General features: G+C 42.1%; 1 protein-coding gene across 1 annotated transcript; it reads left to right on the top strand.

Annotated features, from left to right (window-relative positions):
* Positions 1-7,661: 7,661 nt before the first annotated feature.
* Positions 7,662-16,610, top strand: LOC101663343 (neuroplastin-like). Its single transcript, XM_045284520.1, has 3 exons — positions 7,662-7,737; positions 15,500-15,655; positions 16,255-16,610. Exons 1-3 carry the CDS (start codon positions 7,662-7,664, stop codon positions 16,608-16,610), a joined length of 588 nt encoding a protein of 195 aa, XP_045140455.1.
* Positions 16,611-17,985: the final 1,375 nt, after the last annotated feature.

The following is a 17,985-nucleotide window of genomic DNA, read 5'->3' as shown; positions in this document are numbered from 1 at the left end:
AGTGGGACAAGAGGAAAGTAAAGGGAAATAGAGGAAAGAACTAGGGGACATAGGGTATGTATAGAGGTTTTAAGACTGGAATGTACATATGTAAATATATTTATATAAGAGTGTGGGCAAACAGATTTACGTGCATATATTTATAGGTTTAGTATTAAGGCAGCAGATGGACATTGGGCCTCCACTCAAGCACTTACTCATTACAAGAACACATTGTTCTTTTAAATTGGCATTCCAGGATGCACACCTTCCCGAATCGATTGCTGAAGAAAAATGTGAAAATAGCAAAGGTGGAGAAGAAAGCTGATGGTGCCTGGCTACCATAAGATATAGCATCCGGGGTCTTAAAGGCTTGAAAACATACAAGCGGCCATCTAGCTGAGAAGCATCAAAGCCCACATGGAAGAAGCACACCAGCCTGTCTGACCACGAGGTGCAGAAGGGATTACTTATCAGACATCAAAGAACTAAAAATCAGATCAATGGGTGCCCACCTTCCTGATATGATCACTTAAAAAAAGGTGTACATAAGCAAAGATGGTGAAGAAAGCTGACGGTGCCTGGCTATCAAAAGATATAGCATTTGGGTCTTAAAGGCTGGAAGATAAACAAGTGGCCAACTAGCTCAGAAACAACAAAGCCCACATGGAAGAAGCACACCAGTATGTGTGACCACGAGCTGTCGAAGTGATCAGGTGTCAAGCATCAAGGAACAAGAAATCATGTCATTGTAAAGGTGGGTGAATGCAGAGTGGAGACTCAGAGTCCATTGGTTGGCCACAGAACACCCCCCTGCTGAGAGGTTTTGGGGAGGAGACGAACTAATCAGGGTGCAGGGTCACAATAATGAAACAGATAACTTTCCTCTAGTTCTTTAATGCTTCCTCCCTCCCAATATCATGAACCCAATTCTGCCTTGCAAATCTGGCTAGACCAGAGGATGTTCATTGGTACAGATAGCAAGTTGAAACACAGGGAACCCAGGATAGATGACTTCCTCAGGACCAGCGGTAAGAGGGGCGAGGCCTGGAGGGTGAAGGGAATGCGGGGTAGAAGGGGGGAACCAATTACAAGAATCTAAGTATAGCCTCCTCCCTGGGGAATGGACAGCAGAGAAGAGGGTGGAGGGAGGCGTCGGACAGGGTAACTTATGACAAAAGTTACCCTGTCCGACTATTACTAATTCATAATAGTTTATGAATTATGAAGGGTTCAGGAGGGAGGGGGAAGGGGGGAAGGAGGGGGAAAATGAGCAAACGATATTGAGGGCTAAAGTAGAGGGCAAATGTCTTGAGATTGATGAGGGCAACAGGTGTACATAGGTGCTTGATTCAATGGATGGATGTATGGACTGTAATAAGAATTGTACGAGCCCTCAATATTTTTTTTATAAAAAGAACAATGAGGGTAACAAATGTACAAATGTGCTTTATACAATTGATGTATGTATGGATTGTGATGAGTATGAGCCCCCAATTAAAAAAAAAAGAATAACAACAACAAAAAAAGGAGTTCATTGAACTTATTAACAGCAATGCAGTGAGAACTGACTTCTCTGCAATTCCAGCTACCAAATTCTGGATCAAGTGTTTACAGCCATATCCTGTTCTGTCTGAGACTGTGTTGTGCCTTCTTCTTCCATTTCCAACAACGTATCTTTGTGAAACAGGGTTTTCCAGCTTGTTGGTTATCAAGTTTAAATACAGCAATAGACTTGCTGTGGAAGATGATCTTCACTGTGCTCTTGCAAAGACTGTCCTGAGAATTTCTGATCTGGTGAGAAAGAAGCTGTCTCAACCATTGCACTGACATTGACTTTTTACACATACTGTTGCAAAATGTAGCAATGTAGTTGTTATATTAATACTGTTACCCATGTTACACCATGTGTTGGGGCAAAATTTCATTTATTTGTAATTAGACATAAATATTTCACAATATATAATTACACATTGTTTTTGTGATTAATCACTATGATTTAATTATGTTCAATTTGTAACAATGAAAATATATCCTTCATATCAGATATTTATATTATGATTCATAACAGTAGCAAAATTACAGTTATGAAGTAGCAGTGAAAGTAATTTTATGGTTGGGGGTCATCACAATATGAGCAACTGTTTTAAAGGGTCTCGACATTAGGAAGGTTGAGAACCACTGACTTAGACCTGTCTGGGTGTGCCCTTAATGGACATTGGACTGCTCGGGTTACATGGTCTTAAATCAAACCCTTACTATCTTGCTTGGAGAGCCCTGTACTAATCTTATAAACTCACCTGTCTAGTAGAATGTACGCATCCTGATCGTGGTCTAATTCTCAATTCTGCAGTCCCACCTGTATCTCTGATGTGTTGACATGCCACCACTCTTGCTTTCGTGGCAGTTGGTTTTGCCCTCCCATCTCCTTTTAAAATCTTCTAATCTCTGCAAACACTGGACTCCATTACCACCTCACACGAATGGCTTCCCCATCTGCATGCTGTGTCTTTATCTTGTCTTTTTCAGTTTAAAACTTAATAAATGCTCTTAAATTGTATCTGAGATTCAGTGTCTTTTGCCCCTTGAAAAAGAAGTCACTCATCTGTGGTAAGAATAAATACAACATTAAAAACCTCTTATATTTTGTTCCATTTGAGTCTTGAAACAAAGGCAACACACTGGAGTAATTTGAAGCAGAAAGAAAATCCTGTAGCTTGCTTAAAAACAAAACAAAAACCAACCAAGCGCAGCCAGTTGCTTTTGAGTCGATTGAGACTCATGAACCCCCCATACTTGAGGGCTTTGTTGCCAGGTGCCCCTGGATGAACTCAGACTTCAGCCTGGTGGTTAAAGCAGCCAGCGGACTAACCACACCAGCAGGGGGTTCTCTAGTTCACTTAGGACAAAATGGGATGAAAATTCAGGTTTGCTTTATTCTACCTCTCTAAGCACATGCACTGTCTTCTTTTTCTCCTGTTATGGTCTTCCTCTTTCTAGTCCTCCCTAATAATTAGAATCAGAGCACAGGAGGGACTAGTTCTCTTCTTGGCTCTTTGCTTGGGAAGTTTGTGGATTTTGCAAGACCCAATTATCTATGGACCAATTATCACATGGTTGGAAGGTTATCAATTTCCAGATGAATAGAGTAGAGAAATGGAGAGTTTGGTAAACAACTTTGTTTGCATTTAGTAGTCAAGCATGAATGTATCATCACCTCTTAAGCCTGGATTAAAGAACAAAACCTGGGAGGGGGGGAATCCCAAAATTGTTCTCTTGAGGAAAGAAAAATCGAAGTGGCAGGATCATAGCATTCAAAGAAAAATCTAATTTAATTTTCTTATGGTTGTAAGCAGATATACAACACAGCATTTGCCAATTCCACATTTGATGCATGTGTACTTCAGTGACATGAGTTACACTGATCATGTACAGCCCTCACTGTGATCTGTTGCTATGTTCCCATCACCGACATGCACTACATGGCAAGTACACCTTTATTGTGATGATTAATATTTTTGAAAATAAAAGAAAGCTACACACCCCCCTAGTTTAGCTTATTATTTACTTATTAAAAGCCTTTCCCTATAACACCCAAATTAATTGTATTGAGCTTAAAATTTTACATTTGGTTTTGTAAGAGAGATTTTATCTGTGTTTATCCCTAGTGAATTTCATTATTTAATAGTCTCTCACAAGGAAGTAGCTTATTTCCTAGGGTTTACTATCCATGGGAAGGATGCTCTGATATGCATATTTGTCAGGGTTACTGGAAGTTTCGTCCTGATGGCATTCTCAGACACTGTGGCCGGGGAAAAGTCAGATAGATGGAAACTCCAAGCCCATGAAAGCACTGCCTGGGGCACCCGGTCTGCAAATGTCCATTGCTTCACCTGTTGCCTTGAACAAGAGTTCAGGCTGGCTTGTACCTCTTTCAGAGATGAAATTGATTCAAGAAATTCCATGTTTACTCTGCAAGTGAGAGACAGCAGGAAACAGAGGGGGTTGCTACCTCCAATTTGCTTCAAAAAGGACAGCAAAAATCAAGCAAGTTAAACTATGGGAGAAAGTCTGGGCTTTTTACTCCAGTAAAAAGTCAGTGTTGCACACTCACACGGGCAGTTCTAGCCTGTTCTCTAGCGTCACTGTGAGTCAGGGTCGACTCAATGTCACTGAGGCACTGATGAGACAGAAAATCCGGATTTTCAATGATCACACGAAACAGTGATGTCTACCTATACTTCTCCAGGGATTGTCAGCCCACCAACCCCAGAAGCCTCACACTCCATTCTTTATCTAAATGACGGATGTAAAGCAAGAATTTTTTTACTGCAAGAGAGAGGGCTGTTACATTTTGGATTTCCAACAAACAAAATCTTAAATTTTGCTATATTTCTGGCATTTGATGAACAGCAGGCTAACTTTCCACCTCCCTGCCCCTCCCTCTCTTCATATGCAACAGGGCATCAGATTGGATGGATAAAGCAATGCTGTTTGGTTCCAACATAATCAATAACTTTTTAATAGCACCTATCTAAAAGTGGGTTTTTGAACTTCAGACTTTACAAGGTCAGCAAATGAGTTGAACTAGTTGGGATTCCTTTAGGAACAATGGAAAGACATGTCTTTTCAAAGTGGCCCACAGTTTGAGAAGGTTTGTTAATGCATCTAATGGAAGTCAGAACTTTTGAAGGCCCACTTTCTCTAGCTTTTTTCTTGTGTCTGTCCATCTACTTATGCCAGGACTGAAAGGGACTCTGCTGTTTCGAGACAATGCGTGACAATATTCAAAAGAAGACAGCGAGAGCCTCTACTCCACGAGTCCCAGCATAGATGGCTGTTTCCCACTACAGATAACACACGTGTCATACTTGTTTCATTGTCAGCTAGGCAAATACCCCACCATTTCTGCTCTTTATTTCTATAGTTATTGACTTCAATTGCAGATGTAGTGTTACCTAATGGTTTCACTTAAGATGATCTGATAAACATTTCACATGCAACTGTTGAGTTAATGTGCAATAAGTACCACGTCTTAATGCAAATGACACAAGCCTTTTATGCTTGTTTGCCAGCAGCTGGGGTTCTGCACCCACCCCAGTGTTTGGTGTAAACAAGTTAAGTGAGTTTTTTTTGCAGTATCATGTTAAAAAGTTGACACAGTAGCATCTCTTATGAAAATACCTCCTAAAGGAGGGAATAGTTGACAATCATAAAAGGTATGGTGTAAAAATGCAGCATCAAATCCACAGAAACAAATGCACATTTTCAATTGTTCATAGTCTGATTACCAGGGACTATGAAACTCGTGGCTTGATCTCTTGGCCATAGCTTATTATACAATTATGACCGAAATAAACATTCTAAACTCTTTTTATACACACAAGCAGAAGATGAAAGAAAGTGAATAGAAGGAAGAAAATGAACAGAGAGATGTGATTCACCTGCAATACGGGAGAACTGGAGAATGAGGCTAAAATTCACTTATGGAATATCACGAGACACATGCAGTATATACATGGGACTACTATGTCAGAACTGTTTTTAATTTCATCATCCTCACACACAATGTACACGGCATGAGATTTCTGTAGCCACATTATTTCTGACATAATGGATTACTCTGACTTTGACCATTTCGATGAATTATGGTTTCTATAGCAAGGGAGTGAACTGAAGGGGTGGATTCATCCCTGGGGCTGATTTGGAGTGGGGGTGACACGCAAGAAGTTTAGGGAAAAAAGAGTCATCTCCGTTGAATGCCCATGCCTAATGAAAATTAACTAGATATACCACACATAAGGGATTTTTAAAAAAAGAAACCAGGCACACATTAGAAGCCTACAAGGAAGACGCAAGGCTTGGGCATGTTTGGCTAAAGAACCCAAAGCTTGGGCATGTTCAGATTAAAGCCAGGGGACATGCGCACTAGAAACCAGCAATGCCATGTCCCAAATGCACACTAACACACATCCGCTAGAACTCTGGGATACGTTCGTCCATGTCTACCAAGTGGGGGGTTGGAAAGGGTAACAGCAGGAACACATCCCTGCACATCCTCCTTGCAAGGCATCTTTATGTGGTTCTTCACAGGATGTGCAGCATGATTGTCCATGCTCCTGGCATGGACGTGGACTCTAGCGTGGCTCCCTGCGAGGCCCTAAATGATGTCCGGAGACAGTGTACTGCCCCAAACTTCCTTTTCACTCATCAAAGCTTGTTTGGATTTACAATAATGCTTCTCTGTGTGATATTTTTCAGTGTAGAGAATCAGGAAGGAGGAAATCATCCCCAAACCTAACGCTCCATTTCTTTTGAACCGCTGAAGGTATGTGGGGAATCAGGAATGAATATAAAGCATGGGATCCACAACTATTAGTTAGCTAGATTTAGGGACAAGAGGTGTTGTCCCCCCAATGCCTGCAAAGACCCATATACAGGGGTTGGAGAGAAATCAAGCAGCCTTTGGACACCTATGGGAAAAGCCAAACTGAGCATGCACAGACTAGGACCCCTAGGCCCAGGTAAAACCAGTACCTGGGGCACACCTAACTTAGCTACATTGCAGAGCTGGGCCTGAACTCAGCCCATGGGGTCAACCAATACCTTCAACCATGCCTCTTCCAGCCACGGGACAGGATAGAATAAAGGCAGGAAACAGCCCTGCACGCTCCGTTGGCACCCCCTCTTGGCCTGCTGCCAGACTGATTTGCTCTTCCCTTGCTCAGGGGCATGCTGGAAGGAGGACCTCTAGTGCGCAGGGTGTGTTTTATGGACTGCATGCCTCCTCAGGGCCCGCTTGGGGCCTACTCTGGGGTCCATCCGCACTTGGCCTTTTGGCCTTTGGGGATTCCCCAGTTCCGCACTTGTGGGCGTACTTTTCCACGTGGTGGGGTGCCCAGTTGTGAACCCCAGTGCAGCTTCTGCTTTCCAGAAATAGTGTGTATCCTTTGAGACTATAAAACCTGGAACTTTCCCTGTCCTTCACAAAAACTCTTGGATCACACAACGTGAATTGGGTGTGGATTCTTGCAGCTTGTGAAGCAGAGAACTGAGGTGTAACCCACTCCAGAAACGTAACACAATGAGTGGGGGAAATGTGTTGAGAATGATCAAAACAATGGGGTGAAACATATTCAATACATGTGGCTGTAGGCTTAATCATAGTATGAGGTGCCCACCCACACTTACTGCCTTCAAATTGATTCAGTCTCATAAGTGACCCTCTGAGACTGTACATCTCGATGGTAGCAAGCCCCGAATTTTCTCCCCTGGAGCAGCTGGTGGGTTTGAGTAACATACCGTGTGTTTAACAGAGCAGTGCTTTGGCCATTACACCACCAGGGCGCATTGAAAGGTGAAAGTTTACAAAAGGCTAAATGCTACAGTACTGGTGCCATGGTAAATCCACTGTCTTCCCTTCCTTAAATATTTATGTCTAAAGACTTTATCTGTGAAAAGTTGGAAAAGAATTTTTTCTTTTATCTTTACTGGCCATTTGTGTGTACTGGTCACATTGGTATATTGTTTCATTGCTCTTACTATTTTTAGATTGTTTTAGCTATTGTAGCTACTTTTTATATTATTGTCATAAAACCTCACACACACAAAACTAGAAATTACTTTAAACGTAAGCATTTATGTAACGAAACTACTCCTATTTAACACGGAGGACTTAGAGGATGGGGAGATTGTGTCCCACCTACTTTGGACATGCTATTAGAAGAGACAGGCTCCTGGGGAAAGACATTCCGCTAGGTAAAGTAGAGAGGAAGATGCTCAAGGACCGGGATGGACACAGTGGGTATAACCGTGGGCTCAAACATGATGCTTGTGAGGATGGCACAAGCCTGGGCAGTGTTTCCTTCTGTTGCACAAGGGTCACTATTAGTTGGAACTAACTTAATGGCACCTGAGATAGTGAAGGTTTATTGTGCCAACCTGGCCGATAAACACATGTGGGGTTAGCTGAAGGGCAGAGGGATAAATGGCTCAGTGAGCCTCGCCTTTCGAGTTCTCGAGTTCTCGGGGCTCTTGCTTTCTGATCGTTGGACCAGGGTGCAGCTGCCTTAGCCAGTCCCCTGCTTCAGCTGGCAAGGCTCACTTCCTGCAAGACATTCCCAAGGAGAAGCCACATGGACCTACCCCGATGCAGCCCTGGGTGCTGGAGCAGCCGTGTGGAGACACCTGCCAGTGCTGAGATGCTTACATGTTCACTGACTCAGCTTTGCTCCGAAGCATCATTGCATGTGTTTTATGAGATGGAGGAGGACTTTGTAGATCAGTGTCAGACATATGAGCTAGTGTTGGACTTGTGGGCTTGGACAGCACTGGTTGGGATGCTTTCTGAATGTACACTTACCCTTTATATAAAACTCTCTCTTATAGACATATGAGTTTTGGTGGATTTGTTTCTCTAGTCCACCCAGACCAACGTTGCACCTAACAGCAGCAGCAGGAGCAACAACAACAACAACATTTAACATACGAGAGCAATGTTCTTTTCTTCCTTTCTTTTTCCCATCCTTACTGTTCTCCTTTCTTCTTTTCTTCCATCCTCTCTTTTCTTTATTGCTTCATCTTCTTTTTTTATATTAACCCAAACACACCTCCCTTATGTGGACTTGATTTTGACCCATAGTGACCCTGTGGGACAGAGAGGCACAGCTTCATAGGGGTCCCAAGGCTGTAATCTTTGTGGGAGCAGACTGCCACATCTTTAGCTCGTGAAACAGCTATTGGGTCTGAACCACCTACCTTTTAGTTAGTAGCTGAGTACCTTAACAACTGATGTGAAGGGCTCCTTTTTATGTTAAATACTATTTATTTAGACAATTTCTTTGTGGTGGTGGTTGTAATAAAAACAAACAAGCCCATCCCCATGGAATCTATTCTGTGTCTTGGTGACTTCGTGTGTCAGGCATTAGAGGTGCTCCAAAGGGGCTTCTTGGCTGTGCTATGTAAGGGCACAGGTCACCACGCCTCTGAGTGGGCTTAACCTCCAACCATTACATTAGTCGATGAGCACACGTCATGTGTGTGTGTGCTCAGAAGGCTTCGCTGTTGCTATATGGCTACATTAATTATTAATTTTAAAATAATTTAATGATTACAGATTATGTTGATTACCAACAATCTCCTAATTTTGACTTATTCTAAAGTTCATCTTGAATATCTCATTTAAAAAAATAGCTGTTTGTGAGGGATATTTTCTTAGTTCTTGGATGTAAGAATATCTTTACTGCCTCCAATCATGAATGACAGCTTCACAGGACATGTCATTGAATCCAAGTCAGCAGTGATCGCGACTTTATAGATACTGAACAGTTTGTTTTTGACCCATAGAACTGCAAAAGGAAATTATGGCTTCAATCGAATTTTTTCTTTTTGGGTTTGCTTTTCTGCAGGAATGACTTTAGCTTGTTTAATTTTCTCTCTATTCTTGTAATCATCAAAGCTTGTGTTTTTATTTTTTTGATTTCTCATTAATTTCGTCTAGCATTCAAGTAACACTTTTTAATCTAAACTCAGAATTCTTTTAGCTCAGTGACTCACCTTCATTTAGATTTTCATTGCTGTTTCTCCTCCAGCTTCTATGGAAGACTTTTCTCTCCCAAATCATTGCTGTGGAATTCTTATGATAAACACAAGGGAACCCCAGGATGAGTCTTCAAACTTGCCATGCAATTTGTACTTACTACATGGCTCCCTTCACCTTTCCTTCTCAATTCTGTACCTATTCCTTGGGTAGACTACATCATCTCTCTGCTTTCTGTAGCAACCCATCTGCTTCTCACTGCCACCACTGCTGAATATTTGGAAACATAATTTCCATCTGGAAGCAAATTCTCCTTGTGTATATTTTAGATATACTACCCTTTACAATTTCCTACATAGTGAAAGTAGAGGTTTTTAAGGTTTTGCCTATTTGTCTCAAGAAGGCTGTTTTGCAAGTGGAAATTAGCTGTGATGCTTCATTTCAGTCTACATGTTTAAGTAAATTTAGACAGATTTAGACTCGTTTAGCATTTCCCTCATCCGTTTATTTTTACAGAGATGTATATTTATTCACTATTAAGAATTGAATGATTCTTATCTGAGAAATGCGGGGACCCTCTTTAAAACTTTGAGAGTCAGAGACCAAGAAAATACATATGTATGCTTAATTTAGTTTAATTTCTTTTTTCATATTTGATTGGAGTTGTCTGGGAGGGGAAGCGGAACACTGCCACCCAAGGCATTTGTAAGGCCGAAAACTTCATTCTGATGGGAATGCCAAGTGTTCTCAGTGGTTGCCTGCATTTGTTTCCTAGGGCTGCCACAGTCAAGTGCACAAAGTGGGTGGCTTTAAGCAACGCGATTTTATTATGTAACACTTCTGGAGGCTAGTAATCCAAATTCAGGGTGTCAGGAGGCCAATGTTTTCTTTCAATGAAGACCTCTTTTCATGTCGCAGCATCTGTTAGCCATACAGTTCATGGCTTGCAGCAGCAGCAGCAGCAGCAGCAGTCGCCAGCAGTGGTAGCTCCCTCATCCCATGGTCCAGTCTCCTCTATCTCTGTCTCTTCTCCTCTTGTACAGGACATCACTCAGATGAGATTAGGCAGCACGGCTTCAGATTAACCTAAGTGATAACATCTTCAAAGATTGCATTTCATAGGCACCAAGTCTCAAGCACACATATTTTTGAGGGGACACAACTCAATCCATTTTAGGATTCAAAGTGAGCTCCAGCAGCATCAAACTCTTCTCACCGGCACCAGCATGTTGCATGTGGTAAATCACCGACAACAAATACAAGCTGGGAGGGACTGCTGCAGCATGCTACTTTGTCAACTTTTATTAAACTTTCTAAAGTCTCTCTTGGCATTGCAACTTCTCTCTCAATGCCTAATTCATCACTTTGAATGTTGATTCAAGCTGAATTCCCACCCACTTACACTCCAGGCTAACTTCTTTGCATTTGGTAAACCTCAGGTTGGTCGTCCTCCCCACCCTCCGTATAGTTTTATTGATATAAAATTTACATATCATACATTTCCATAGTTAAGTCATTTTTAAAAAGAGTTGCGTGTGCATCATCACAATCAGTTCTAGTGCACCTCACTTCCCACATTCATTATTTGCTCCTCAATTCCTCCCCTCCCCAGATCCACAACAAACCATTGAATCAGCTATTGTCTTTATGCCTCCACTCCTGTGCTTCCTGTACTCGGAAACCAAACAGAAGCAAGAAAACACAACATGAAGCAGAAAGAAAAAAATTAAAATGTAATAAAGATAAAAGTAAAGAGCAAAACTTAAGGACAATATTCCGACTCAGAGCAGCCAGTGCACAGAGAGGATCACAGGGCCAGCCCCAACACGAGACAAGCCGTCTCTCACTGACCCATAGCTCTGTGGAGCACAGCACTGGAGACCTGGTCCAGGAGATGTGCTGATGCGACCTGCCGCCTCTTGGTGAATCACTAAGGGTGTGCAGCAGAGCAGCAGGGGCAGCAAGGCAATTATGTCCCCAAGGAATGCCAAAGGTGGACTTTGGAGCCAGGGCATGGCATCCCAGTGGACTCTACTGGAAAACACTCATGAAGGTGTTTGAGGGCTTTTCTTTTTTTGCTGTTGGTTTTGTATTTTTTTGTTTTAGTGGTTGTGGTTTTGTTTTTTGTTTTCTTTTGTTGTTATGTTTAGCTTTCTACTTTGTTTTTGCACATATTATTGTCTCTGCATGTCTTTCTGGACAAGATTGATGGGATGAACAGTCCAAAGGAGAGAACAATGGGACCAACAGTTCTGGGGGACAAGGGAAAGAGGGGGCTGGGGGAAAGGAAGGGCGATGCCAACAAACCCAGGGATAAAGGAAGAACAAGTGATCTAAAATAGATGGAGAAGAGGGCATAAGATGCTTGGTAAGTCTTGATCAAGGGCAATGTAGCTGAGAGGAATTACCAAAACCTGAATGAAGGCCAAACATGATAGTGGGACAAGGGGAAAGTAAAAAGAAATAGAGGAAAGAAATGGGAGGAAAAGGACATTTATAGAAGTTTAAATACAGGCCTGTATATATGTAAATGCATTTATATATAATGATAGGGGAATGGTGTGGTCCCCCATGTATTTATTTATAAAGTACTACGGCAGCAGATGGACATTGGACCTCAACTCAAGCACTCCTTCAACACAGGAACACTTTGTTCTACTAAGCTGGCACTCTGTGATGCTCACCTTCCCTGATACAATTGCTGAAGACAAAATGGGTGCATAAGCAAATGTGGTGAAGAAAGCTGATGGTGCCCGGGTATCGAAAGACATAGCATCTGGGGTCTTAAAGGCTTGAAGATAAACAAACGGCCATCCAGCTGAGACGCAACAAAGCCCACATGGTAGAAGCACACCAGCCTGTGTGATCATGAGCTATCAATGGGATCAGGTATCAGGCATCAAAGACACAAAACAAAACAAAATCATATCGATGTGAATGAAGGGGCGGGCAGAGTGGAGACCCAAAGCCCATCAGTAGTCAATCGCACACCCCCTGTCAGAAGGGCCACAAGAAAAGATGAGTCAGTCAGGATGAGTACAGCACTGACCAAACACACCACTTTCCTTTAGTTCTTTTATGCTCCCTCCTTCCCCCCACTATCATGACCCTAATTCTACCTTACAATTCTGACTAGACCAGAATATGTACACTGGTACAAATAAGAGCTCACAAGACAGAGAATCCAGTACAGATAACCCCCTCAGGAACAATAAGGGAAGTAGCAAAACTAGGAGGGTAAGGGAAGGGATGGGGGAGAAATGGGGACCTGATCGCAATGATCAGTTTATGGCTTCCTCCCAGAGGGACAGACAACAGAAAAGTGGGTGAGGGAGAGAGTGGTAGGTGTAAGACATGAAAAAAAAAAAAAAAAGAAAAAGAATTAGTAAGGGTTTATGGGGGGGGGGGGATAAAATGAGCTGATACCAAGGGCTCAAGTAGAAAGAAAATGTTTTGAAAAGAATGATGGCAACTTATGTACAGATGTGCTTGACACAATGGATATATGTATGGATTGTGATAAGAGCTGTAAGAGACCCCAATAAAATTTAAACCAAAAATTAAAAAACACAAAAGAAAAGGCCACCAGAAATATTAAAATAAGCCAGAGAGACACTATCTGTTGAGGCGCAAGAGAGAAATATTTAAATTCAGTTTGGGTCAAGAGTGAGGTCAATTGACTAAGTATCACGTTCTACTGAAGTCCCATCCCCATAATCAAGTTTGCAGTAATCTATGTCTGCTAGAACAGCTATCTAAATCCCTGGACCATGGCCAGAGGGGATCTTCCAGAGGCTTAATACAAATAGATCCTCTGCAGGTAGATTACGGGCTCCCACTTTCCTCCATCGTCTTCTACAAATTGGGTGTTAACAAGGTAAGCTCTGATACATTTCTTAGGCTGGCCTTTCTCTCAATTTGATCAGAGAACAAAATCAAAACAAAACTTACTGATGTTGAATCAATTCTGACTCACAGAACCCACATAGTAGATGTTACTGAAGCATCTGGCCTTTGTATACCACTGTTTATTTTTATTGATGAGATGTGTGAATTATGGAAATTTATGTTGCTATTTCTATTATTGGTAAGATATTTTTCTTTGGTTATCTTTGGGTGTGAGTTGTGTGTGTGTGTGTGTGTGTATGGTTCTTGGACCACAATATTCAATTGAGTCCCCTCTTGGTTAATATGTTTGTAGGGACAAGGCTAGGCTTGATTACCATGATTTTGGTCTGCAATTGTTCAATGACATTATTAAAATATCATTTTATTCTTTAACTATATTTTTAACTATCTCCATCAAATATACTTTCAAATATCTCAGTCTTACTATTTTTGTTTGCTTTCTGTTATATTAACTTGTGCAGAGCAAAGTGACAAGAGTTGGGTTTCCTTGTAATTCTCTTTGAATGTCCTGAGATAACTTCTACCTTTGGTGTCGACTGGATTGTATACCTCTTATTGCCTACATAAAAACAAAAAACCCAACTCTCCTCTAGATAAATATTGTCGGGAAGATTCTTCCTCTTCTATGTTCTTAGTTTTCGCTTTTCCAGCTCATTATAAAGCTCCACTTCAAAGACATTTCTTCTGTTGGGGTGAAGTTAGCACAGCAGGGCAGAAACACAGTGTTGCGATATAATTGTTTTAAGCCTGTTACATAAGACAGGAGGAGGTTATTAAGAACAAAGTTTCAAAGACATAAACTTTTAACTTCTACCACTTTAGGCAACAAATTAATCAAATTTGTTGTTTAAAACATATATCTTCTACTAGAAATTAGGAGGTTCTTAAAGAAGTAGTTCCAATAAAATAGTATTTTCTTTTATTTGAACATTTTTGTTTAATTGTTTGCTTATCCTCTGAAGAACATTAACTAAAATCTACTTCAGGGGATCAAATATTTCTTATGTTTCCTTCATTCTTCAGACTTGACTTTTCTTTTTAGTCGTATAAAGTTGCTGGTGATGAGGATGAAGATATTGATCTTTATAATTTGTCTTGTTTGACTAAAAGTCCAATTACCAAGCTAAATAGTTGTGTTATTGTATTTCAGCATATTCCTTGAATCAGAACCAACCAAAGTTAATTTTTTCCTCTTAAGTGTTGACTCTTTTTCCATGTAGTGATTTCACAGACTGGAATCAGAGTTGTCAGATAAAATAGGGATAGAATAACTTCTCAGTATCTTGATCTTGCAGAGCTGTGGAACAATCCACATACAGTATTGGCATAGCTTTGGCACGTGGTTAATAATACAGGTAGTGGTGATGATGATGATGACCCTGATTAGGAGAAGAGGAGGAGGAGAAGCAGGAGACGATGGTACTGAGGTGATGATGATGATGAGCCTGGCATGAGGCACATCTTCTCCCAGGCCCCCAGGTTACTGAGCTGTTCGAGAATAAGTATTTCAGAAAACAAAATGGATTTGTTCTTCATTTATTTACAAGATGCACTGAAAAGCTTTCTATTACCCTCAATTTGTCTTTTCTTCTTCACATCCTACTCTTTTTCTAGTTCTTTCTCATATCTCTCATGAATAAGGAAGTCTAAATTTACATAGTGAAGTACTTTCATATTTGTGTTTAGGATTTTGTATAGAAAAAGCTATCAAACCATTAGGGACTTCTGCACTTTTGGCAGTAGGGTGGCTGCCGAGATTAGCCATGGCAGTAGTGTGGCACACTATGTGGGTGGCTTTTCAAGAGCAGTTTTTCAACTGCTAAATGGTGGTAGCGAGGGGGGAGGGATTTCTCCACTTGACTAGGTTCTCCTTGTAATTTAGCCTCTCAAATAATATCAATATACATTTCATGTTAAAAACAATACAATTTCAAGCTTAACATACTAGTTTTGATTTTGTTCCTTATAAAAAGTGTTCTACTGTCTGTGAGTAACTACATTGCTTACCTTCCAAATTCTGGAATGTTGTTCCTGTTCCACTCCTGCTTGTACCTCTTTCTTCTTCCGAAATAGGAGTGTTTTCTAAAATAAGCCCTTTGCAGTTCTCCTTGCTTCTGATACTTCTCTCAGTGCTCGAAGATGTGCTCGACCATCACAAGCAGAATGGTTACCATTATCCTTTCTGTGCTCCTTTATTAATATTTGTGCTCACCTCCCATGTTCAGTATGGTAATGCTCCTCAAGGAGCTGAACCACTACCTTACTGTATTGTAGTGATTTATTTATGGTTGTAGTCTTCGTAACTTCCATCTAATGGCTGGGTGGGACCATGAATTTTTAGTGTACTTCTCTTTCACTGCTGGGTGTGGGTAAGAGAAGGTGGTGGAAAATGCTGATAGAATTATATGAATCAGTTGTGAGTGCTTGTTAGCAGGGTTAATTGTCATGGAAACATCTTGGCATTCTTATACAGTGTTTGGTCGATTTTGCCATCTTTTTTTTTCATTTAAAAAAATCATTTTATTGGGGGCTCATACAACTCTTTTTTTTAATCTTTCAAAAAAATCATTTTATTAGGGGCTCATAAAACTCTTATCACAATCTATACACACATCAACTGTGTAAAGCGCATTTGTACATTCATTGCCCTAATCATTCTCAAAACATTTTCTCTCCACTTCAACCTCCGGCATTAGGTCCTCATTTTTCCCCTCCCTCCCCGCTCCCCCCTCCCTCATGAGCCCTTGATAGTTTATAAATTGTTATTTTGTCATATCTTGCCCTATCCGCCGTCTCCCCTCACCCACTTTTCTGTTGTCCATCCTCAGCCATTAATAATGCCTCTGGCTGCTTTTTTACCATCAACAAGGAAAATTACACTGAGCTGAACACTGTGAACCTCCACATCACAGAAGACCCTGGCGAGTACTTGTGTAATGCCACCAACTCCATTGGCTTCGACTCCGTGGTCACCATCCTCAGAGTACGAAGCCACCTGGCCCCGCTCTGGCCTTTCTTGGGCATCCTGGCCGAAATCATCACCCTTGTGGTGATCACCATTGTGTATGAGAAGAGGAAGCGGCCCGACGAGGTTCCTGACGACAATGAACCAGCTGGGCCGATGAAAACCAACTCCACCAACAATCACCAAGATAAAAACTTGCGCCAGAGAAACACAAATTAGTACTGCTTCTAATTTCCTTCTCCACCTCTTCTACAAATGCTGGGAAATGCTGGTCCAGAAGGCGTGAGCGGAGGAAAGGGCCTAGATCGCCAGCGCCCCAGGCGGACTGCCCATAGGCAGGGGGCAGCTCCTCTGATGCCAGGAGAGACTGCGGGCATATCATAAGAGGCCACTTGTTAGAGTCTGAATCACAACCCTGCCTGGCCTGCTTCTCACCCAAACTCTCTCAAGACCTTGTGAACTGTGACCTTCAAAAAATCTCACATTCTGGACAGTGGCAAAGCCCTGGACACATGTTCTCGTGAAACTACTGTACTTTGTGACAGAGATAAGCAAACACGCAGGCTCTACCTGAGCTAAGCGGGTCACCGATTTCCTTCCCCGTGAAGCACTGAGTCTGGTGATCTCTGCGCGGTGGCAGCAGCTGCGCTGGAGGCTGGCAGGATGGGGAGGAGGAAACAGCAATGAGGACACTGGCGGAGCAGAATCGTGAACGCAGGCCACAAGGGGTTGGAACACCTGTCACGGCGTGAGAAGAGCAGCAGTCGGTGAAGGGAGGCGGTCCCATATAGTTCCCTGCAATCGGTTCCCTCTTTATTACCCACTCTCCCTCTACCCTCCCTGTCTCACCACTCACACCACTGGTCCCTCAGGGCTCATCCGCCCTGGATTCCCTGTATTTTCAGTTCCTATCTGTACCAGCGTACATCCTCTGGTCTAGCCAGACCTGCAAGGTCGAATTCTAGTCATGGTAGTGGGAGTAGGGAGGAAACATTTAGGAACTAGAGGAAAGTTGTATTTTTCATCATTGTTACATCGCACCCTGACTGGCTCATCTCCTCCCCCAAACCCCTCTGCAAGGGGATCTCCAGTGGCCTACTAATGGGCTTTGGGTCTCCACTCTGCACTCCCCCCATCATTCACTATGGTAAGATTTTTTGTTCTGATGATGCCTTATACCTCATCCCTTTGACACCTCGTGGTTGCATAGGCTGGTGTGCTTCTTCCATGTGGGCTTTGTTGCTTCTGAGCTTGATGGCCGCTTGATTACCTTCAAGCCTTTAAGACCCCAGATGCTATACTTTTTGATAGCCGCGCACCATCAGCTTTCTTTGCCAAAGCTTGAAGGTAAACAAGCGACCATCTAGCTCAGAAGCAACAAAGCCCACAGGGAACAACATATCAGCCTGTATGATCACGAGGTATTGAACGGATCACTGAAGACAAATGGGTGCATAAGCAAATATTGCCATCTTGCTGGGTACAAAATGAGCTATCTTATACGTGGGACAGGAGGATCTTACTACATCAAGAAAGAGGAACTAGGAAGTGAGTGTGCTCTCAGACTCCCAAGATCCCCTCCTCCAGTCAGGTA

This window comes from Echinops telfairi, unplaced genomic scaffold (genome assembly GCF_000313985.2).
Source record: "Echinops telfairi isolate 266 unplaced genomic scaffold, ASM31398v2 ScPeMD7_7469;HRSCAF=8507_0, whole genome shotgun sequence".
NCBI lineage: Eukaryota > Metazoa > Chordata > Mammalia > Afrosoricida > Tenrecidae > Echinops > Echinops telfairi.
This window is presented reverse-complemented; position numbering and strand designations above follow the sequence as displayed.

What these genes read in the sequence shown, in the direction of transcription:
- LOC101663343 (XM_045284520.1), top strand. Translation starts at nt 7,662, where the DNA reads ATGGGGAGATTGTGTCCCACCTACTTTGGACATGCTATTAGAAGAGAC. An exon ending in GGGGAAAGACATTCCGCTAG is followed by an intron (nt 7,738 to 15,499) that starts GTAAAGTAGAGA and finishes CTTCCGAAATAG; the next exon opens with GAGTGTTTTCTAAAATAAGC. An exon ending in CACCTCCCATGTTCAGTATG is followed by an intron (nt 15,656 to 16,254) that starts GTAATGCTCCTC and finishes GTCCATCCTCAG; the next exon opens with CCATTAATAATGCCTCTGGC.